The 24029-nt window shown below is 42.4% G+C and overlaps 1 protein-coding gene across 3 annotated transcripts; it reads left to right on the forward strand.

The window, feature by feature from the left end:
* ANXA5 (annexin A5) lies at positions 1-22259 on the forward strand. 3 transcript variants are annotated; one of them, XR_015183473.1, is made up of 14 exons: positions 1-23; positions 116-159; positions 7347-7431; positions 8528-8622; positions 9431-9544; positions 11932-12022; positions 12934-13013; positions 13467-13523; positions 16535-16628; positions 17626-17721; positions 18233-18291; positions 18394-18503; positions 19571-19730; positions 20456-20475. XR_015183473.1 is itself a non-coding variant. In XM_086464028.1 (13 exons), exons 2-13 carry the CDS (start codon positions 151-153, stop codon positions 21758-21760), a joined length of 966 nt encoding a protein of 321 aa, XP_086320154.1. In that variant the 5' UTR covers positions 1-23; positions 116-150; the 3' UTR covers positions 21761-22259. The 3 variants fall into 3 exon arrangements, 2 of the variants coding, with proteins under 2 accessions (XP_086320154.1, XP_086320155.1); XM_086464028.1 differs by lacking the exons at positions 18394-18503; positions 19571-19730 and adding an exon at positions 21698-22259 and having other exon boundaries at positions 20456-20578; XM_086464029.1 differs by lacking the exons at positions 19571-19730; positions 20456-20475 and having other exon boundaries at positions 18394-18511.
* Positions 22260-24029: the final 1770 nt, after the last annotated feature.

Consider the following 24029-nt stretch of genomic DNA (forward strand, 5'->3'; position numbering starts at 1 on the left):
GCGGCTCGGCGGAACGGCTGGCGGTGAGGGCGCTGCCCCGCAGCGAGGGGCGCCGGGAGGGGGGCGAGCAGGGCCGGGCGGGCACTCGCTGACCCATCTCCTTCTCCTTTTGCAGACTCGGACTCGGTCCCGACCCTGCGGATCCCAGAGATGGCGAAGGTGAGGCGGGCGGCGGCGCCGCGCTCGGGGCGGGCTAACGGCCGGTCCGGCACATCCTCCTCTTACCTGTCTCCTTACTTGTGCTCCTCAGCCATTTATTTTCGGCCTGCCTTAAACCAGCCCGTCCCCAAGCCTGGGCAGAAGCGGAGGGGGCCGGGGAAAGCAGCTCATCATGTGAGGCACACGTCAGGCACAACTTTTTTATTTATTTAATTTTTTTCTTCCCGCTAGTTTCCACTGATTTGGCCAAGTTTTCGGTACTGTGTGTTTATATTGTGACTGGGTGGAGGCTCCTTCCACTAGAGGAGGAAGGAGAAAAAAAATACCGCCGTGGCTGTGTGCCCTGGAGGCTGGGGGCTCGGTACTCCCCCCCCAGCTCTCCTGGATCTAACTTGAATTTTTGTGGAAGCCTTGCAGCTATCGTGCAGTACTTCGTCTGGTATTATTTTTTTCCTTTGCAGCCCTTGTGTCGCTGTGGTTTGAGCCTGGATGAAGCCTTGGAAAACGGGGCGGACTCCAGAGTTTGTTTGTATAATTGCGCCAAATGCATACGCTCTGAAAAGTAAAATAAGAGTTTAAGGGCTCATTTATGGGTTTTGTACTGCTATAGAACGTGAAAGCCAAGTTGTGTGTCTCCACAAAGGTCAGGGTAATTGCACAATAATGTTGTAATTTCATTATTTTAACTTAATGAGTGATTAGTTGTGGTTTAACACTCCTGTGAATATTTACTCGCATTCTGTCTGGATTTAGTTTTAAAAGAAAGAAAGGGTACTTCGTTTTAAAGAGCTGAAAAAGGTTTTATTTTTAACAGTATTCCACTAAATCCTTAAAGTTTTGGGTGGTTTAGTTTGTTTGGATTTGGGGTTTATTTTTTAGAGGGACAAAGAGGGGATTTTTCTTTCTTTAAACATCAAGCCTGGTTTGTAGGATGCATCTTAGGAAAACAGGGAACCTTGCCCATGCCAGCACAGGGCATCTGACCAGACAGATCTACTTGGACAGCGTTTCATTACGGTATGTGTAGCATTGCTTGTAGACTTGAGAGTAACTTCCTTTCAGTAAAAGTGTGGAAATCTGCAGTTCTCTTGTCTGTTCTGCAGAGACGCAACTTTAATTCTTGATCTTTGTAAAAGGAATATTTAATTCTTTGCTGCTGCGATCCAGTTACTTTTGTCTTCATGTAGTAGAATTTTCTTCTGCCTGAGGTGACACTTGGGGCTGAGTTACTATCTGTGGTGGGTGGCGGTAGGTTGAAGGCATTGGAACAATGAGGTCTTGTACTAGGTAGGCCTTGTCCTCCAGTTCCCGTGTTCAGAGGGCTGCTTTCCACTTCACTAGTGTTCTTTGTCTGCGTGATGCAGCCGTGAAAGACTGGAAGTATTAAAGCTTTCTTGCCTTCATATTATAAAAATAATTTTAAAAGTAAGTTGAAGAGTAGGCTCTGCTCCCCATGGCAGGTGTCTGTTTAAATTTTGTTGGGCCATGAAGTAATGGTAAAAAATGAAATACTTAGCAATCATGAAAAGTTGAGTGTCAATTGATGATAGGTAGTTACGTGTACAACTAAAGGTTCAGAGGTAGCAAAGGCTGCACAGCAGTGTGCTGAAGTCCAATTTAGATACGTCACTGAAGAATAAAACCTTTCAAGAAGGTCAGTTATCTTTGGAGTCTTGGTCACTGAGGTGTTTGTTCTTGCTCAGTTATGGGAAGATTTTTATTTCTTTTCCCCCCAAAGACCTGAGGGATTTTGTGTGTTCCATGTCCAGGACAAAAAGGTTCATTCATTTTGTGGGAAAACTACAGCATGCCGTAATGTGCTGTGCAGACTGGTCTCTCCATGCCTGTGGTTACCTGCTTTCTTTGGAGGAACACTGCTGTCCTAACAAGCTGCATTTTCTCACACGTCTGTATGTAGTGGGCTTTGTTAATGCATAGATGCATGTGGTACGATCTCTTCCTGCTTTATGAACAAGCTGCCTTGCAAATGCTACCCTGTGCTTGCTGAATCAGACATCTGGAAAGAAAGCAGCAAGAATATTTTCTGCTTGCATGCTGTGGACTGATCTGCTTTGGTCTGCTACTCCCAAATTTTCCCCTGAATGTGAAGGTTTGAGTATTTTGTGTATCCATTTCTAAATTGCCAGGAAAGGACTGCGTTCTGCTGGTGAAGGTGTGGCTGCTGTGGGCTATATCTGGAGTTCCTGTTCGGCCAGTGTGGCACATGTGGCTTGGAGCCCAGGAATAGTATTGCCAACTCCTGTGGTGCTTCAGGGGATTATGTCTCACATTCCAAAGTACAAACGCTTTTTCAGAATTGGGTCCTAAGCAGCTCTTTGGTTTTGTTAAGGTTACTGGTGAGGTTCTTTGAGTGTTTTTGCAAATGTCCCTGTGTTGGTTCCTAAGTCGCTGTTGCTTGCTCTTCTCCGTCTCTCCCACCCCCTCTCTTTCTTTTTTCCTTTCTCTCCTCCCTGTCTTTGGTATCTCCATGGTGTGCTGACTCACAGTTCAACACAGATGTTGTGCAATTCCATTTTTTTTATCAGGAGTCTAGTGGGGCAGATGTGAATAGTCTGCTGACCAGAGCTTACTCCTTCTATTTAAGTAGATGATCTGAAGCATTACTAAGCTTAGAGAGCTGTTTTGTAGAGGTGTCTTTGTACAGCTCTGCACCTATATTCGTCCACTTGCTATGTACTTTGCATCCTACTGCCCTTGAAATTTTGGTAAGGATGCCATTAAATACTTATATGTTTCTTAGGTGATGTTGGTTTTAAAGCACAGTTTGAACTGGAATCTCTGTGTGGTCTTCAACGGCCACAAAGGCTTTCGATTTACCAGTGAGCACTGTGCTTTATCTGCAAGGTGGCTATTCTTGTGTGAGCAATCTTAAGGCAGTCTTTCATTTATTGTAGCACATGACCTTCTGGGCTCTCTTCTGTCTTCTGAAAATAGCGCACCTTCTCTGTTTGTCAACCTGGGTGCTGGAAAACATTCTCTGTTTCCATTCTTACCACTCCACTGTTTTCCTGTGCCGTCTTGTAAACAGATGGCTGCTTTAAAAAAAGAAAAAGTCACATACTGTCTTCTCTGCACTAGACGCTGGGCTTTCCAGTGGCAAACTGATGAGACACTTCTTTTCTTGCTGCAGAGCAGCATTGTGAAAGGGGGTAGCTCTTCATCTACGGGAAATCCGAGCGGTAAGAACTTGTTGTGAGTGGGCACGGAGCAAGGGTAGCCAGGAGGAAGTCTGAATCAGTTCAAGGATGGCCTTTTGTTTGCTGATAATCAGTGCTTTGTATTTAACAGTGGCTAAACATGGGGTCTCGTTGAGTGGCTATTGTTGACCTTACAGATGATGCTGTTGCCAGGGTATGTGGCCTCATGGCATCAACTTGTGAAGCCAGGTTGTCTCTTGGGAGAAGTTAATGAGGTGCTGGTTAGAAACATCTCTCCTAATGAGATTGTATCTTCTTCTCCTGCAAACTTTTGCTAGAGCAGAATAAACAAACTATACACAAACAGTAATACAATATAAAACAATATAATAAACAAAAATAACAGAACATGAATTTCCTCCTTTGGAGGGGCATAAATTCTAAAGCAAGATTGTTTCTTGCTTTGGAGGTTGTGTGGTTTTTTTTTTTTCCCCCCTTTTTTGTTTTTCTCTGCCTTTTTTCTTCATGGTCATTTTGTGTATGTAGGGGCTTCCTTGTCTCATTGGTAGGTGTCTGGAGAAAATGGAAGCTGCTATTTCTAGAGTATAATCACAAATTACGCTTGCACTACACATGATTGTTTAACAACAGTCAGTGTGTTGGGGAATGTAGGAAGAAAAGAATCTGTGTAGGTTTTTGGTGTTAGAATCTTGTGATATTCTCTCTATTGAGGTCTTGCATGTTGTGCTTCCCTTTATATTTTACTGCACAGCGTAAGGTGTTGCTATATAGTAAGGGATTGTTCCAGATTACAAAAGGATCTATGTCACAGACTTTTTGTGTTCTTTCCATTGATGTGCTTTGGGTTCTACTGGGTGGGAAACTTACTAACTGAAATAAAAACGACCTATGAGGCTGTAGTGGTTTTGTGTATCTGTTTGCATAAATGGCAAGGAACCCTTCTTACAGATACTAAAGATAATTTGTTTACCTCTATAAAAAGTTACGAAGTTTGTAAATAAATGTTAAATAGTTGGGTTTCAGTTCACTGCTTTTCATATTACACCAGGATGGCGTAGCAGTTGTGATGCTGTGATCCATCTACAAGAATCAGTTTGTTTCAATAAAGTTTAAAGTCTACTTAATGTTGAAACTGTAGCTGAGTTGTCTGATAAATGAGGGTCTGGCTTTTGTCAGAAGCTCTTTTGTATGGATCTATAATTTTGTTAGAAATGTCTGGTTCATAGCTCCTATTTCAGATTCTCCGTGACTGAAGGTTGACTCAGTGGTTCAGGTAGTGATGGCAGTTTAGAACAGGTGCTTGCTCTCTCTTTCTGTGGCCAAAAGGTGCCACGGTTGGGAAGGAGGAGACAGCTTTTCCCCCTTTTTTTTTTTTTTTTTTTTGAGTTTAACCACAGTAGAAACATTGTCCTTTGATTTTGCAAATGAGAAGTTGGGACTGGAATAACTAATGAGGGTGCTTCTGGAGTGTGGGGTGTTTTAGATGGATTTGTGGTTGTTAAACATGGTGTGCCTGAGTGCTTCCCCCCCATACTCTGGGTGCCAGGCCACACTGCACTCAGTGCTCTAAAAAGCTAGGTGAGTAGGTTTCTGACCTGAAAATTGGGGATGGCTTGACCCTTTCCCAGTGATGGGCCAACTGTTGTCAGTGTCACATCTGCCCGCATGGGGCTTCTGAAGGCAGTTAGGCTGCAGGCTGCACTTGGGCCCACAAAACTGTACCCGAGCTTGTCTTGTACTAACAGCCCTTGCTGTGGTTGTGCTCTGTTTGCACCAGTGGCTGCAGCTGGATGTTCTGCCGTTATAGCTGCCGTCTTTGTGGTACCCAGGTGAAGTGCATTTTATTGTGCTGGATGGCAGAGCTGCAGCAATATCTCTGGTTTGCAAGCTGGGTGCAGCTCAAGTGCTGATTGAGGGTCGTTGGGGCAGGTAGGTCACCAAAATCCAGTAAACGCTGTGCATCAGAAGGGAGTGCCTGGAATGCAAATGGTGCCCAGACATCAGGAAAACTTTTTCAGACTACACTTGTGCTAGAAGAATTTCGGGAACTGTTCTTCAAGTTTCGTGTACATTGAGGCTTTCCACACTGTGCTTTGGAAAAGAGAGTTATGGAAGGATTCTTCTTAGTTAACAAAAATGAGAAGGATGGTGCAGAGATAGATTTAATCTAGCATTTAGTGTTCATGCACTTGTTGTCCAAAACAGCCACAGGGGAATATTGGGCCGTTGTCACAAGACTTAGGAATTGTGAAGGGGAATTCCACTTGCTTATAACAAGATAAGCAAAGATCCATAACAATTTCCTCTGAGACCTGTTGACCGTTGGTTATTTCCAAAGGAGAATTATTGTAGTTCTATAGTGTTAGTTATGATAAGATTTATGAAACAAACCAGCAGGAAATACACTTTTAAATAACCCCGTGCTGACTGGCCTGGTAATAGGGGACGAGGAGGAATACAGAGGCTTTTCAGTCTTTATCTGTTTTACCAAATTCAACTCAATTTGTAAAATTGAGTCCCAAATCCTTGAGATTTTTTCATGATAGGCTTCAGAATTAGCTGGGAAGATGACAGTAAGTACATATTGCTGTGCCTAAATCTGAAGTACTGCCTAAAAACTTGCTTGTAGTGGGAAAACCAGAATGCTTCAGGGGAATTGCCACGTGTCTGAGGTACGCTGGATACTGGAATGTATCTACCAGAAAGAAGTTTGTTGTTGCTATTAAACACCGTGATAGTTTGTGTTCTCATCTGCTGAAATACGGCAGAAGCAAGCGCAGCTCATTACTGCTGCTGCAGTGGGAGGGGTGGGGAGTCTCTGCTGGCAGTAACACACAGGTGGCCTGAGAGGCAGCAATGTTTGAGGGCAGCTTCTGATTCCTGCTCGCCTGCTCTTTTCTCTCTGTGCTCTCCTGGCTGACCTGCCTTGGATGAGTACATTGACTTGAAACCAAAGCACTGTGTGGCTGGAATTGCTAGCTTGAGGGAGAGGCTGTATCGCAGAGGCCAGATGGCCGTGCTGCCTGTGAAATAGTCTGGTGCCAGTCTCTGTAGGTGTCTTGGCACTTCCTTTCATGCTCTTTCTTGAGAGAGGAAAAATGCCCTGCCTGTGCTGATTACTGCTTTTGTACAGCGATGCTTACAAGAAATTTCCCTTCGTCAGCTGTTAGAAAATCCTCCCTATTCCCAAACCTGAGCTGTTTCCCCTTTTGGCCGTTGCTGGACTTTTATAGATTAGCTACTGTGCTATGCACCTACAGGTTCTTGAACTGTCATGTTTAAATGAAGGTAAAAGTTTTCGGCAGGGATGATGAATATCCTTTTGTGTTTGACCCAAAGGGGAAGTCCCTGAAGAGCCATGTTCCGTGGAAACCTAGTGTTTTTTGTTTGGATGGGCTGATCTTTTATCCTTATGTGTGAACTGTTATTTCCTTTTCAGCTGTAAACTGCAATGAGAAATGCAGCTGTATCACTTGAGTGAAAAGTTGCTTATGTCAAAAGAAACATGATGAAAAATAGAAAGCCATTACAGAGTTCAGTAGGCCTCATTTGCAATGTGATGGAAAAAATCAGTGTGATACTGGTTGAGAGCTCCGGTAGGTTTTTCTTGAGGAGAAGAAGTGTCTTGGATCTCAGTGCAGCTTTTCTAGCATATGTGATTTGTGCAATTAATTTCCCAAATTACTTTAACAAATGATAATTTCTTAGTCGTGTTCCTGTATTCAGGCCTCAGCGTTGTAAATCTCAGCCCTGCAAACTACCTTTATGTAAATATACCTGAACTTAGCTAATGTTCTGCTGAGTAAAACCCTTGTAGTACCTTTTGAGTGAGCTGTGTTTAAATACCCACAGACTGCTATTTAGTCAGGTAATGGCAAGAAAAATGCTATCATCTTTTGGAGGGTGGATTCAAATTTAGTCTGAGCTCATGTATGGAGAACTAAAAGATGCTGTCTTCTATTTCATGGCTTTTCCCCTTCCCTCCCGCCCCTTTTTTTGCCCCTCTAGTACACGAGAGGCACCGTGACAGCTTTCTCTCCTTTCGATGCCAAAGCTGATGCAGAAGCTCTTCGTAAGGCCATGAAGGGAATGGGTAAGAATAATTTATTTTATGAAAAGGAAAGTGCTCTTGTGTCTTTGAAAACATCCTTCTGGACTCATTTTTTTCATATTAGCAGTAGAGGGTAGAGCATGCTTCTACATGCTGTGGAATGGCAACCCCAGGACTGCATGAGCCTGGGCGTGTCCTAGTTGTGACTGCGCTGCTCCTGAGGATGGTTTTTGGGTTTTTTTTGTTTTTTTTTATTTTAGGTTAGCATAAGGGAGAAAAGAAGGTGGTTTGCACATTCCCCATAAAAAAACCTGGTACTCCCTGGGTTTCTCTGCACACAGAGTTTTACTGCACAGTAAGCTGGACTGGACAACTGTGGAGAGTTATGACAGTGTAGTAGAAGCTCTGTACTTGGAAACTATGCAACAGCCCCCTCAGTCTGGAAGTGCGTAAGCACATTACAGTTACTTGAGCAAAGAACACAAGCACACAGCATGAATGTAGGCTAACAAGTGGTTTGTAAACTCACGCTGTAGCTCTCTGCCCCAAAACTTCCCTGTGAGAACAAATCCTAATTTGCTGCTTTCTCTAAAGCCGCCTGTGGAAGGAAGCAGATGGAAGGGAAGGAGGGAAATGGGATACACCTCAGCCTGTTGGCAAATTCGGTAGGGCTAGTAAGATGCTTTGCTGTGAGGGCTACCTTGCAAAGTATTGTATATAAAATGGGTAATGACTCTGCACTTCTGTGGTCTGGGGTTTGTTTGGGGGTTACTGGACTGAGTTTTGCTGGGAGCTGGCAGGTTGTTTCTTCTGGAGTAAATCCCTTGGTGAGCCCAAAGGCAAGGCTGCTATGGAGAATATAGACTGTGACTAAGCGTTATAGCTGATGCCTGGGGTGCCGGGAGCAGTGTCTGGAAGAGAGTGCTGATGGAGAACAAACAACACCTAGGTCCTCCAGTCATATATCTGCAACAGCAGAACGCCAAACCTGGTGGCTCAGCTTGGGGTAGGGTGACATTTGTTACTTAAATGCTTCTGCTGTTTGTCAGTAGACTGTTACTTTCAAAGCATCTTTCATTGCCACTGCTGTTTGTTTTTTAGAGTGTGTTTGTAACTCTCTGTTCTTTCCTAACTTCAGGGACTGATGAAGAAACTATTCTGAAGATCCTTACCAGCAGAAACAATGCTCAGCGTCAGGAAATTGCATCTGCCTTTAAAAGCTTATTTGGCAGGGTGAGAAAAAGAAAGTTTCTGTAGAAATGAGCTGGATGTGGTGATTACTTAAAACTGTGGGGCACATTCATCATGTTCCCTGTAAAAGGTTCCTTTGAAGAAGCAACACTAGATTTTCTGTCTCCCCCACCCTGCCGTATCCATAATTACTGGCTAGGTTGGAAGATTCCTTTTGGGTAGCACAAGGAAGTTCCTTCCTTTTTCTGTATTGCAGCCCAGTATGTCTTAGATGGGGTTTGGGGCAAAAGTTCCTATTGTTTCCTGTTAGTATGCTTCTAGTACTGGCCTCGGTCTTGGTATGGAAGGAGCTATCAAATATTTTGATGCAAGGTCTGCAATGTAAAGTGATAGCAGGGAAAGGATTTTCTAGAGCTAGAAAATATGACAGAAATAAAGCAGCCTAATAGGGTGGGAGAGAACAAAACCAAATACATTGTTAGATAAAGCCATAAGTGAGTTCAAAGCAGAGACAGCTCGTTACTCTCTTGTGGCATTGTTGGATCCTTTAATATTCCAGCTGTGTAACCTTTGTTTCTAATAGCAAGTGCAGTGAACAACTAAGGTTTAAAGAGTTTTTATGATGAAAAAAAAGACAACCCCGGTATGTTTCAGGTTTTCCAAATGCCCATAAATCCTTTTCTTCTGTCTTGTTTAGCTACGTTTGTTTCAGTGCATGTACCAATTAAAACAGAAAGAGCCCTGTCCCTTGCACTTTTTGATGTGTCTCCAGAGTCTTCTAGCTTGCAGACACACAGGAATCCATTTCAAATGGTCCTTGTTCGTTACAGCACTGTTTGTTCTGTGTTAGGATCTCGTAGATGACCTGAAATCGGAACTTACCGGCAAATTTGAAACACTGATGGTATCTTTGATGAGACCAACATATATTTTTGATGCTCATGCACTGAAGCATGCCATCAAGGTAAGAGGAACGAGGAGAGGGAATTAATATGTTATATGAAATGTTTGTTGCTTTTTTGTTGTTTTTTAGGAATGAACTTTTGATCGGTAAGAGGAATTTTTTCCTTTTTTTTTTCCTTTTTTTAAAATTAGGAATGTTATGCGAACACCTGCTGTTATTGCTAATGCCATGGTTTTGCCTGGTTTCTGATTCATCCTAATAACACATTAGAGGTAGTTTAGAAATCTAGTCTATATAATGTTTTATGTGAAACAATTTTAAGGAGAAACTATGTAATCTTAAGAGAACAGTTTTGCTGTAGATGCACATTAAAATCTATATAGCATAAGGCTTGTTCCTTCTGATTTAAGTACAATCAGTAGATGTGCACATTGCTTTTAAATTCTTTTTGCTGCTAAAGTGCGGTGCTGACATCCAGAGGACACTAGATTTTTCTGCTGTCAGCAGCCTAGGTTTCACAGCTATAGGCGTAGGCTGCAGATCAGTTCAAGGCATTTCATTAAAGCGTGATGTTATTTGTATGTCTCCTCTTGACTGTTATTTAAGCTAGAGAGTGTTTTGCCCTGCTGGATTACAGCAACTCCAAAACTGATGGGCTTAGCATACTTGTGTAAACTGCTGTCCACCAAAGTTGCGAGCAGGTGTTGTCTGTGATATTGAATGTGCTCTAAAAGCTGCCTCCAGTAATAACAGGGGGAAGGGTTGATGGCCCTGTCAGTGTTCCCGTTCTAACATTTCTCTTTAGCTGAGTGCATGTAGAGCCTTTCTGGGAAGGCCAGGAAACAAACGATTTACAATCTGTATGTGTAGATATTTTAGTGTTTTCTTCCATGTGGTCCTATGGATTTTTTTTGTCCCCTCTGTCACACCTGTCTGATATCGTCAGCCTGGGGAAATTCAGGAACTGGATTATTCACAGAATTTGTTGATTAAATTAGAGGACATTGAACTTGACTGGTGTCAGGTGGTGCTTGGTTGGGCGACACACGTAAACTCCCAAGGTCCCTGATGACCAACTGGTTAATATGTAGGCTTTAGTCAACTGTGCAAGCCAGTGCTCCTGAACCCATGACCCAGCAAATAGTATCTCAGACAACAGAAACTTTAATCCTGGAAAGTTTCTGTAGTGTCTTTATATGCGGTGGGGGAAGGGGAGATGGCATCCGACAAAGAAACTGATAAAGGCTTTGTTGAGTAAAAGGAAAAAATGTGTTCCCAAGCTCCTCTTATTGACTTAGGAGTCAAAGACTGACAGGGAAATGACAGAACAGATGCGTGTAGGAGGGAGAATAGAGATAGTGAAACAAGAGTGGTTTTGTTCTTGTCACTTGCAAAAAATGATGTTAAACACCAGATCATAGTATTTCAGAGAATGTGTCTGCGCAGGAAAAGATGTCGATACTAGCTGCAGTTCAGCTAAGGCGGAGAACAGCAGTAAAGAAGATGCCATAGCAGAGACTTCAGCGCAAGATAACAACTTGGCTAAGAGCATGGAGTCTGTGCTGAAGATTGGCCTGTCAATTTTCACCGCTGCTACTTAGATTAGAACTAATATAACTGTGCCTGCCTCACTTGTTGACTAGGCATGTTCTTGAAACAGTCTCTATTTTGAAAATGATTACACGTAACCTGTCAGATTTGTGTTTTGGATATCTTTGTACGCAGTTAGGATTTGGATTTTCCTTACAGGAAATAACATAAATAACACACTGAAGCAAAAAATACACAGTCCTGTATTTCAGTGTTGCTTTTGTGAAATGACTGCTTTGGAAGAGTAAAGAGCAATGGCTTATTCTTACAGGCAAAGCAAACTCAGACTTGTGGAAACAAGATACTGGCTTGGCTTTTGTAAATTTTATCCTTGTAAAAGTGAAGAGTGCCTGTTGTGCCTGCTGTAATTGGAGTGCAGCAGCTCAAGCTATCTGGCTTAGCAATTCTATTGTAAAATGTGTGTGTTTGCAGTGGAAGAGAGAGTGGGATTAATGTAGCACAATTCATAGAAGGGTAAAGATCATTGCTGGGTGGCTCCGTGTTTTTCTGTGTACTCGCTGATAAAAGAGTATATGAACTAGAGCTAAGACAGAAACTGTTACTCTGTTCATTCACTTACCTTCTTGTAATAGTGAAGAACTGAGGCATAGTTGGGTGTGCTTGAACATGGAAGGGCTCATCTGAATCCTGCAGCAGTGAGCCTTTAAAGGTGTTGGGTTGGTTTTGAGAGCTGTCAAGCCGGAACTGGAAGAAATTCTGCAATATACCAGAAAGAAGAAAATAGTTTTTCTTTATTTGGTCCAAGGGTATAAGCTGATGCTTGCTTTCGATTGTCAAAGGGAATTTTTGTTTTCCTTCTGTTATTCCATCAACTGATTTATACTTGCACCCTGCAGGGAGCGGGAACCAATGAGAAAGTGTTGACTGAAATTCTTGCCTCCAGAACACCCGCAGAAGTGCAGAATATTAAACAGGTTTATCTGCAAGGTAAAGTTCTGTCTAAAATAAAGTTCTGGGGTCTCCGTTCAGTTCTCTTTGTATGATTTTAGCTTATCTTGCAATTAAGGTCTGTCTGTGAAGTGATGGATGTGTCCAATAAGCGGGATTTTGTTCTGCTATGTTGCAAAACTTCATATTGAAAGAAACTGGAGTTTGGTTTGTAAACTAAAATAGTTTTCAGGGCTAGGACTGCAGATTATGGTGTTTTGTGCTTGACAGTTAGAATTCATTCAAATGCATTTCTTTCACTCATTATCTTCATCCCTTTGAAATGGGATTTTTAGTAATTGGAAACTAGAAAACTGGTGTCTTACAAAAAATTAGAAGCGATTTTTTTGCCTTTTGCTAAGAGTTCTGTTCAAATGCATTTGTGCTAAAGCAGGTGCACCTTTTTGGTTGTCTGCAGGAGTATGTGCTTTTACCCTGTGGTTGTGGGGTTGGATTTTTTTAAGGCAGTGTTTAATTCAACACATTTCTTTTACCTCTACGCAGATTCCTGCCACCCATGAAATTCTCATGTCTCAATGAAGTTTGAAGGGAAACTTAAGTCTTCAAGGGCAAAATTTATTAGTACTAGACTGTTCTGGGCTCACAGTTGTACAGTTGTGAGACTGCTGTGTTTGGCATAACTAGATCTGTGTGCTCTTTAGTTCCTTAAAGAGCTGAATCTGTGCATATCACCTTGTATTTCAAAGTATTTTGAGTAATCTGCTCCTGATACTAGGTGTGAGATGCTTTTACAATAACGTTAGGTTATAAGTGAAAGTAGAATATGTCCTAGTTGTTAAAGCTGTTTGATAAATGATTCTACAAGCTGCAAGTCCTGTACTATTCCTGGCTTTCCGCTCAAAATAGCGAGGAAGTCTGTAAAGTGGTGAATGGATATTGTTCTTCTGCAGAATATGAGGCCAACTTGGAGGATAAGATCACAGGAGAAACATCAGGCTATTTTCAGAGACTGCTGGTGGTCCTGCTGCAGGTCAGTATCTCTTTGTGCACAGGCACAGGTGTAGGAGTTTCATTTCTGTTTTCTTGTCAGAGGTACAGTTGTCACTTTCTGCTTGCTAAACTGGGATTCTGGACCTGGTGATAGGCAGAGTTGGTTCTGAAACGGAGTCATTTCCCCTGACTTGCAGAGTCAGTCTTGAGCTCTGCTATGAGTCATTTCCACATCACTGAATTGAAAAACTCCTGTGAATGCTCATGGGTATAGCAGAATGCTTGCTACATGGGGGTTTGAAGGCAAGAGGAGAAGAGAACACTTATTTCAGAGACACATGGAAGCAGAAGGGAAAAGCGAGGTGGTTTTGGAGAAGATGCATTAGGGGTTGACTTCTTGCAGTAACTCTTATAGGCTCGATGTAACAGGTAAGTTGTTTTTTGATTCAACTTTTGATTCTTCAGTTTAACAACTTTTAAAAATTCTCTTTAGGCGAATAGAGATCCTGATGGCAGAGTTGATGAGGGCCTTGTTGAGCAGGATGCTCAGGTGGGTGAATGACTTGGGTTTTGGGGCATTTTTACAAGTTACCTTACAAGAATTCAAATGTGGGAGAGAAACTGTTAAGGTTCTCTTTGTGTGTTTCTTAATATATTTTCCTGTGCTTTTATACATTCTGGACAAGAGAAGTGTCAAAACCTGAAACGTTGGGATCAATATTTTTCATATTTTCACGTTTCGGCGTAAAGCCTGTCTTGTTTTGCTTATTGCTTAAGGAGGTGCCTGAATGGAACAGTGGTTAGATCACTGGAAGAGAGAGTTATGGTTGCTGAGGCTTTGTGATGCTGAGACCCACTGCTGTAAAACTCAAGAGATGTTAACGGTTCACTCCTTAATATCTGACTCTGACTTCTCTGTGAATTCAGTCCTTGCATATCATGTGTCACGTACATGTTGTAGTGAAATGTTATTGCTATTTGGTGAGGGATGCCTCCATAGAGGGTGAAGTACTAAAAAGAGAAAATATACCGAGTGTTCTGCTTCACTGTACCCAGATAACAGCCTAAGAATTGCCTCTGAAGAGTTTCTAGGGACTCACGTATTGCCCTTAGCAAGTACTGTCCATGGCATTGTCACTGGTCGCTCAACCTCTGCTCTAGACAGGAGAAGGAATAGCAGCAGTTAGTTGCTGTCCTTGAATGCAGTCTGCTGCTGGATGCTGTTGGCTTTGTTGTTAGCTGTAGTGATGGTCAATATTTCATTACAGAATTTAGTTAATACATGTTTCTTCTCAGTTATTTCAGATAACTCTGGGCTAGACATATTCCACTCATAAGTTGTCAGTTGAGCTGCAAGAAAATATATGGATTGTTCAAGGTGTCAGGGAGGAAAAGCAGAGTACCAGATCAATGAAACATTCTCCTGATAGCAGGGCAAGATGCAGAGACAGACTGGCAAAATGTGTTTTACAGGCACAGGCCTATCCCTTGTGATGGAAATTCAGAAAGCATTGTTCTCCTGCTATTAAAATTAATCCTGTGGAAACCGGAGCTTGAAAATGAGCGAGGCAAATGTTTGAATCATGAACTGGACCGTTTTGTGAAATTGTGTCAGTCCTGCCTTTAGCTGGACTTACGTAATCGAGAACACCCGTGAACCACAGGCCTTGGAAGGTAGATAAGTTCCTTTTGGCCTCTTTAATTGAGTTTAAATGAGCATCTAAATTTAGGAGGCACCGTACTTAAATGCAGAAAAAGTCCTGGGTTTCTAAATGGTCTCTGTGGTTTGTTAAGTGGTTTGTTGTGTACATTTGGCTTGAGCTGGGACCCAAACAGAGAAGCGTTCCGTAACATTTCTCTTCATTGATATCTTTACATCCAACATCTAAGGTAGCTGGAACAGATTCAGAGAATTTCCTGTTATTGCCAGGTACAGATGGTCAGAACGGAGGTACATGGCTGTGCAAATGTGAGGCTATTTTTGGCTTCCCAATGTTTCTCTTGATCGATACGATATTCTGGGAAGGATTTGGTACATTAGAGGGCAACGTTTTTGCTCAGTGGTGATTTTTAATTTTTTGGGGTCTATGATTACTAAGCGTTCATTCAAAGCAGTTGGGGAGTGAGCATTCATGCTACGAGCGAGCATGAATCTGCAGGGAATTTGCAAGAGTTTTCTGAGAATGCCTGAAGGAGGAGAGAGTAACTTTTTGGAAGAGATTTTGTGAACATCACCTTTTTAAAGTTAGGCCATTGATGTACATTTATGGGTATTGCACAGCGGCAAGGCAGGTGAAAACTTAGCGCTCACATGAAGTGCCATTCACAACTTCTAGTGTCTCTAAAAACCACATTCCTGGCGTTTCTAAATGCTGTGCTGGGACTTCGCGTTTGCTGCTGGGTGGAGAGTGCTGGTAGTCGTTTTAAGAGCTTGAACATCTTTTATTTGAACTAAATATCCTTGCAATATCTTAATAGCTTTTTTTTTTTTACTCCAACTTTTGTACTCTCTACCATTAATATTAAAAAGAGCATGCAGTGGTCACAAAGGTGTTTTGAATAGAATTGTGGGACAAACATAAACAGGGAACTCATAACGTCCCATTCAGGTTTTACAATGTGGACAGACAGATGGCCAGCAGCGTTGCTATGCAGCAGATTTGTTTGTGGGGATTTTTCCAAGAAATACTTGATTGCCTGTATATGAGGTAACCTGTTTGCCTGTCCTCTGCTCACTGAGGAGGGAGAAAAAAATACTATATACTACGATATGTACAAACCTTTCTACTTTCATGGTGTTTAGCACATGATTTAGAAAAAAGCTTCTGAGTGTCAGGAAGAAGAACTAATTTCATTTTCTGAATTTTTTTTTTCTTTCAAGTTTTCCCCTTTCTGCTGCTTTTTCCAACTTTTAGAAATGCTTTACTTTCCTAAATGCTGCTAATGGCCTGGTCGTTGTCTGTATTAAAGAAAGACTTTCCTGAAGAGCAATGAATGTGCTAAAATGATTAAAATCTGGTTTCATATGACTAAGAATTTAGCAGCCTGCAGATCGTGTCTCCGAGAGCCTCTAAATCCATCTTCCCCTCCCTTTTGGAAAACTTCCTCCTGGGCCAAGTTATCGTGGTTCTGCCATTGATATGAGTCATCATGTAATAAAGTTTTGCTAGTCTGATTTGAAAAAGAGGAAGGGGAGGAAAAAACAGCAGAAGCAGCACTATCGGGAATGGGTTTTATCTCCTGTATTATCACAGTTTCGGAAAACTAAAGGCTTATGAAAGGGACTATGAGCACAGTCAGTTTTAGGCCTTAAGCAGTATTACTCATTTAAATGCTTTCACAGTCAATTTCAGAATTTATGGTTTATTTCTTTCTAAGGTCAGTTCAGTACTTGGCAATTTTATTTGTGTGGTTTGTTGTTTTTTTGGTTTTGTTTTTTTTTTTTTTTCCCCTCCAGCTATAGCTTGTTAGTAAGTTTAATGCTCCTTAGAGTGAGCTTTTCAACAGGGTGTGTGGACACATAACAAATGCTGCTGTTTTGATCTCTGAAATTTACAACAGGTTTTGTTTCGAGCTGGGGAGCTGAAATGGGGAACAGATGAAGAAAAGTTCATCACCATCCTGGGAACCCGAAGCGTTTCCCATTTGAGGAGGGGTAGGTAGTGTGGTTCATGTGTGCTTGACAATGTCTGCCTGAAGTCTCAGTGTTACCCAGCTGGTGGTAGAAAAGCTGTTTCTGGTACCGCATTTGTCAAGCCCAGAAATCTTTAATCACCTCTTTCCTCTACTTAATACGTTGACTTTTGTTTCCTGTAATCCAGTTTCCCCCTAGCAGTGGTGATCTCCTGCTTGAAGGAGTGGTGCAATAGATCCGAGGACCAGCTGGCGTGTTTCTTTCTGAATGCAATAAGCATTTTTTTTTTCCCCTCTTGAAAGAGGTCATGGCAGAAGTGATGCTGAGAGTCTGTTATAAGCCAGCATAATCTGATGGAGATCCAGCCCTGAAAAGATCAACCCTTTGATAGGTGCATACTTTATTAGCTGTTGATAAAAAGACAATAATTTTTTCCCCTGCTCCTTACATGTCCATAAGTCTGTTTTACCAGGCTGCTTAGGTCATTGGAAGTAAGTTTTGCTTTGGTTCTCCGGTCTTATTGTTTTCCTTTTTGAATCTTTGGATTCATTTGGATTTTCAAAGGTAACTTGATTTGTGATTTTTACTGTTTAGTTTTTTACAATTAGTTGCATTAAAGTAATCCTAGAGTTCGTTTTGGTGCACCCAGCATTTACTTAGCATGACAGAAATGCAAGAATTCATAGAAAACTCAGGTCTTACGGGTATTCATGAACACAGACTTGAATAGACTGCCAATAGGTCAGGTTGTTTGCTTGAAGTTAATTTGGTGCCGTAGCCCAGTGTAGACAAGACCTTCGATTTGGGCTAAATGATAGCTGCACCCTGGGGAAAAATGCTTATCGCTTCCTAAAACTTCCCTGCTTTCCCTTTCCCTTCCTGCACCCTTTCACTGGATGTGTTCACAGAGTCGCAGAAGGGTGGGTAATGGCATACAGATGGCATTGACCTGTCCTGAGGAGGGTACTGGGAGAAAGGCTGGCTGTACACGTGACTAAGCACGCTTTCTGTTTTGCAGTGTTTGACAAATACATGACTATTTCCGGCTTTCAAATTGAGGAGACCATTGACCGTGAAACCTCTGGTGATTTGGAGAAGCTGCTTTTGGCAGTTGGTAATTAAGTCTTAATAGATCTAGAACTGGCTGCCTTCATTTCCTCCTAGGCCTCCTTAAATTGCAGTTGTTATAGGAAGTGGCATGAACACATGGTTATTTTCGTATCTAGAGAACAGGCCTTGTTTCTTCCTTTAATGGATGGGGGAGGCAACGGGCAAGTGGGCCACGGGGGGTTGTGGTGAACTGCATTCTGTTCAGTCTTGTGCACCTCTGTCAAAGTGAGACAAAACTCTGCTTTTGGTTATATTCCTGGCATCTCATTTAGGACAATGTCCTAGTAGATTTGTAACTGGGAGGAGACTTTGACTAGCAAAGTCTCTTTTCAGTTAGAAATACATGGTGCATTCTAACCCAAGGAGTTGTAGCAGAGGAACAGACTGGCTGGCAGCCGTATACTTAATTGTCCACACTGGAGAGAGTGATCCAGTAACACACACCTTGTCTTGACAGTGAAAGATTGTCCTGTATCGAATAAGAATCAATAATTTAATCCTTTGGCTTTTTTCAGTGAAATGCATCCGAAGCGTGCCTGCCTATTTTGCTGAGACTCTCTATTATTCCATGAAGGTACTTACATGTTTCCCGTACGTCGCTTTCTGTCTCGCCCAGCCACAGTTCCTCTCCCTTTCGCATGTTCTTCATTTCTTCTTTCGCTGTAAATGCCAACAGGCTGCTGTATCGCTAAGCATCGGCGAAAGGTTTGGGGAACGCGAAACGTTTGGGGAACGCAGATCTGGGAGAGGATCCAAACGATTCATAACCTTTACTTCGAGTTCATTGTGAGTTTGTCAGGCCATAAATCTTTTACAGGAAGCAGCAGTCTCATCAGCTGTTTTTGGACTTGGTCTTGCTGCGTTGGAAGATGTCTGGCTAGATCCACTGGGCATCTTCAGCTAAATAAACTACAGTGTCTTTAGGTGGTGGATATATTGAGGAAGTAAAGTTGATCAAAAACTAAATTGTCGAGCGTACCGATTTAGTGCTCTTTGGTTTGGAGATGAGTATTTACAGACTGAAGGTGTGTAGTTGGCTTTCGAACACATTTTGATGACTATCCATCCCATTTTGAGCAGGAAAAGAAACTTGTCAGAGAAAAAGGAAAGAGGCTTAAACAGCTACAAAAGATTCTGCAGGGGAATCCCATCAGGGACACAGCTGTGTTTCTGTTGGTTTCGCCTTCTCTTGGGTGGGAAGAGTTAAGCAGGGAAACCTATTTTTAACTCACAGTGGCTTATATTAATTAAACCCAAAGTAGGTAGTCTATTGTTTTCAGGCAAATTATCAGCTTCCCTGAAGAATTCCTCCCTTCCCCTTGCTGAAAAGCACTAAAGTTTGTTTGACACCAGATGGTTGTGTTGATGAGGCGTCAGCATGAGGATTAGTGAAAAGAGCTGAAATGATAGCTTAGTTTTTAAAAGCTGCTTTACTGCTTTTATAGATACCAAGGTAAAGTAAGGTTCAGGTGGAAAATACAAAATAATATACCAGCATGCTGAGCTGTATGAGGAGGATTACTTTTTTCTTATTTATCTGTTTATTAATTCTTATTTTTTAAAGAGTGCAATAGAAAAAGCTTTTCTTGTAGGTTCTAGAATCCTGTACACGTATGTTATGAGGGGCCTGATTAATGTCTGCTGGTGAGGTCCCCAGTTATTTCTTAAAATATAAATAAAAGTCATTCAGCATTTTGGATAAAGATCTTCATCAAGGATTACTTTGGCAGGGGAGTTTGTACTTCTAATTTGTCAGTTTGGCATGACAGAATTCTACAATGAACAGTTTGCTTTCGTGGTTAGGTGGGGCAGAGCCTGGCTTTTACTGGATTCTAATGTCAAATCTTACTCAGAAACCACTGGACTCATGGAATAACTTCTGAGCAGCTTTAGGGCATTCTTAGATGTAATCCAAGAATATTCCACCCGGTCAAAGGATTGAATGACCCTGGACATTAGGCTGAAGATGATCGTGGGGGCTCTGCCAAGTCCTTCCTTGAGGTGCATTAGCAGGTCAGCATGTGAAAGTTTACATCGCTTCAGCTTGTGTGGAGTCTGACTTGTCTGAGCAGGAGGGGTCAGGGTGTTCGTCTGCCACAGCCTGCCAGCGCAGGGACTTAAAAGGCTCAAAGGAATAAAGATGAAGAAAAGAGCGGAGCGTGTTTGCGTGGTTGGAGAAGGTTTATGAAGTTTGCCTTCGCAGTAAACAGCTGGATAATTTGTGGAGTGAGTTGCGCTGCCTGTGTCTTGCTCTGCGATGTCACATGCTTTGTACTAGTCCTCATGAGGATTTGTGTGCCCAGTTCCAGAACCAACTGCGCTTCTGCAGTCTTGGGCTACATTGAAAGGGTGATTTGCGTGTGGTTTTGACAGGTGATCAACTATGCTACTGGGTAATCTTGGAACTGGATTATTTGAAATTTATATGGGCTTTCACAGTTGAAGCCTGTGAGATGAAATAAGAGGTCTGACCATATGGCACTTCAGAGTAGTCCAGGGATTAGAGCACCTTGCATGGTCAGCCCTCTGTTCTCCACACTGCAGCGTGAATGTCTTGTGATACTGTCCCAAGTAGTCTCTGTTTTGGAGTAGAAATGTAATGCAGGAGTGTTTTGAGACCCCACTTATTGCACTTGGTGCTTTCATGTTGCATCCTGGATGTTGGTATTTGTTGTTTTGTTACAGCATCTGTCCGGAACAAGCTCATATTTTAATACTATCTAAACCTTTCTCTTTAGGGGGCTGGCACCGACGATGATACCCTGATCAGAGTCATGGTTTCAAGGAGTGAAATTGATCTGTTGGATATTAGACAAGAACTCAGAAAGAATTTTGCGAAGTCCCTGCATCAAATGATTCAGGTAAAATTACTGTTCCGTTGTCAGAGAAAACGGGGGTGATTGAGATGTCGTTGTTTCCACTGTTTATTTTTATGGGAGGGGGCAGATGCGAGTAGAGCTGGACAACACCGTGCACTCTGAGAGCAGTGGTGGTTGGTCTGCACTTCTGTGAAATACCCCATAGCGTCATTTAAGCAGGGGACATTTCCTATGGAGAGCTAAGGGTTTCTTTCCAGTGTTCACTGGGAGAGCAGATGTGGTTTTCTGAAATGACAATTACTCATACACCATTTTTAGCTACTGCTTTATTTCCTTTTTCTTCCCTGGGTTCCTTCTGATTTTCAGTGCGTCAGAGGGTGCTGGCTCCAGGGAAGTAATCTTGGGGTTGGGAGTCTGAATTCTCGTGAGGTTGAAGTTTAAGTCTTGGATTGTGGTGTGGCACCTTTTACATCATTTCAAAGTGGAAAGCGTTTTGCTGTGGAACTAGTCTGAATCATAATCTCCTTTGAGTGGATGGGAAGGAGCAGGAATGGAAAGAGCCAGCAAGAAATCCAGAGCCAGCTGTTGCTGCAAAGTTGAAGCCAAAATGCTTTTTTTCCTAGGAATTGTTTTGTTTTATTTTTAAAATGCTGCTTTTTACACTTTTGGTGTACAATTCCTGACGTTACGTGCTCTGAATTACTCGGGGTGGAGTTGCGTTTGGCGCTGCCAGGTGGGCCCGTGCAGCAGAGTTAGTAGCAGAGCGGATTCCCGTTCATGAGGGGGAGCAGGGCTGGGGCCCAAGTGATGGCAGGTGCACTGTGCACGTTTAGAGGTTGTTGCTTTTGGTGCTGCTTTGGGCTTCTCCTTTGCTTGGGCTTCCCCACTTGCAGACAAATGCATTCTAATAGGCAATGGGTACCTCAGTTCTAGTAAAGCTTTTGGGTTTTCTTTGTGTGTTTCTGAAAGTCTGTCTGTGTAAATATAGCTCTGACATACGAGACAGAGAATTTCCTTGGGTCATTCCTGAGTGGGGAATCATCCAAGTGGATTTCCTGTGGGTGGGACAAATGTATAATCCGCTGGAGTCCTCCTTGGCTGCTGCTTTTCTTCGCATTTCTGCGGTTGTGACTCACGATGACTGGTCTGTTATATTAACAGAAAGATACATCTGGGGACTACAGGAAAGCACTCCTGCTCCTCTGTGGTGGAGACGATGACTAACGGTGACAGTGACACGAAGGATTTGTACTCCGGCTTGCAGCCCTTTAGTTAGCATGTCTAGCTAAGTCTTTGTATCCTAACGCTTTGTGGCTGTTTAAATTTATACTAGTATTGCACTTACTATAAATGAGCTTATTGTTATCCAAGTGATAGCTGATCCTTCCTCTTCCTGACATCCCAACTTCCAGGAATTTCAAGTGCCTTCTGTGAGTATGCGAGAGTTGTCTTCATGGAAGATGGGTACTGAGCCCAGAACCCAGTTCTTTGCAAGTGTTTTGCTGAAATAGGAAAAAAAAAAAAACAACATGTATTTTACTAATAATTTGAAGATTATCTTTTTTTGCTTTTATTCCTTACATTTCCACTGAATGTTAAGATAGCTCTAACATCGCAAATGAAGAAAAGTTATCCTTTGTATGTAATTTTTGAATGAATTTGCTGAAGGTGATACAAGCAATCATTGGAAATCTAAAGGACCAATAAATTTTTTTTCCTCTCAGCACAGTTGTATGTGGTTTTTAATGGGTAGAGATCTATTTTTCCCTTTCATATGGTTCCCCTGCATCAAACTGTTGGTATATTTTTCGTAGTGTTACGCAGGCTTCTAAGTATATATGGTGTTTTGCAGCTGTATGTCTTGATGTGTAGTGTAGTATATGGGTGCTGTGGTGCCATATATATTCCGTATATGTATTTGGTACCAATATAGCCGGAACACCAAATTACTGGTGCTTGCTGGGCATTGCATTCTCATTTTGTGCTGCTTTGTCTTTGTCTTCTCCTCCAAAGCTGGGGGAAGGAAGGAAGGAAGATCTGTCTGGACAGTGCCAAAGTAGAGCAGATATGCTGCACTTGTAGGACCAGTCGAAGATTTCTGGGATGGAAGCGGGTGAAGAAGAGACAGGAAGACAGTGATGCGTACTGCAGGGATCTTGGATGGAAAGAGGATGGTGCAGCACCTCTCTCTCATCAGGTTAGCAGGGAGCAAAGCACAGCGCGAGAGCAGCAGTCTCTGACGTGGGCTGCCTTAAATTCACTGCTTTAGTTCGTCGTTTGTGACTGGCTCTGAAAATTAAATTGACGTGTGTGAAGGGAGAATAAAGAGGCTTCTGTTTCCTGCATTATAAGGTCTAAGCACCATGGTTCTAAACTTAGCTTATCGGTTAGTCACATGCATCAGCTGTAGAAACTGCGCATTTTAATAGTCCTCTTGAAATTGATTCTTCACAGATTATTAAGAGCTTTAAAACTTTCGTATCGAATAAAGGTAAGGTTTCAGGGGTTTTTATATTGTAATTCTGATTTACTGTCATGATCTCTTGCTAATAAGTACTTGGTTTCCAATGTAAAATATGAAAGCTCTTTTTATAAGTAAATATCTTAACTAAAGCCTAATCCACTCTAAAACCTTCTTTCTTTTCCATTCTCCCACGCTTATGCACTCTCACTTTCACTCTCTCTTCCCTGCTTCTTTTTGTCCAAATTTAAGACTTACCGACTTAAAACCAGCACAACTGTGTGTGTTTGGAGGTTTTTTTATAATTTAATTTTATTTTATTTTTAAATGAGACCATTAAATGCTTTCCTCTGTTCTTCCTGGACAGTTTACTGAATTCTCCGTGTCATTGCTGTATCTGGGGACAGCCGTGGGTGTGGTTTGCTTCTCCACCATAGTTTAAACTGATCTGAATGGTGCTGCTGTAATCCTGCCCTGCCCTCTTCAGGCTCTGTGTTCCCCCACCTCTCCTAAGTGCTGGCACTGGAGCGCTTCTCACCCTTTGGGTGACCTGCTCCAGGGCCCTGGGCTGGCAGGATCCAACCCCACAGCTCCAGCCTGACACCCTCAGTGACTCACTGGGGCATCTGGTGAGGGCTGCTGGTGGTGGAGCGCAGGGCTAGGAACGTGTGCGGGGTGAGAAGAAATTCAGTGGGAAGGGAGATGGGACTCAAGCTGGGTTGCTCTGGGTTGGTGTCTGCTGTCACGAACTGCACCTGCCGTACAAGAGCCTCACAATATTAGCCCAGGGATTCTTCAAATTGCTTTCTGTAGGTACAGACCCAAATTGAGAAATTTAGGTTGAATGTGAAGTCAAAGGTGGTGCTTGGAATCGGATTGCACGAGTCGCACGACTGTGCCTTAATCGTAACATTTCCACTTCCAGTTGTGGAAGGCCGTGAGGGAGACTGGGGCAGAATCCAGATGTAGAGAAGCTACTTAAACATTAAACCAAATGTACATATAATATATACGAGACTTTATGCATAAAGG

Source organism: Leptosomus discolor, chromosome 4 (genome assembly GCF_034619465.1).
Source record: "Leptosomus discolor isolate bLepDis1 chromosome 4, bLepDis1.hap2, whole genome shotgun sequence".
Classification (NCBI taxonomy): Eukaryota; Metazoa; Chordata; class Aves; order Leptosomiformes; family Leptosomidae; genus Leptosomus; species Leptosomus discolor.

Excerpts from the sequence above, each read along its gene's own strand:
- ANXA5 (XM_086464028.1), top strand. Across the intron at positions 8,623-9,430 it reads TTAAAAGCTTATTTGGCAGG|GATCTCGTAGATGACCTGAA; the intron begins GTGAGAAAAAGA and ends GTTCTGTGTTAG. Across the intron at positions 20,579-21,697 it reads CCCTGCATCAAATGATTCAG|AAAGATACATCTGGGGACTA; the intron begins GTAAAATTACTG and ends TTATATTAACAG.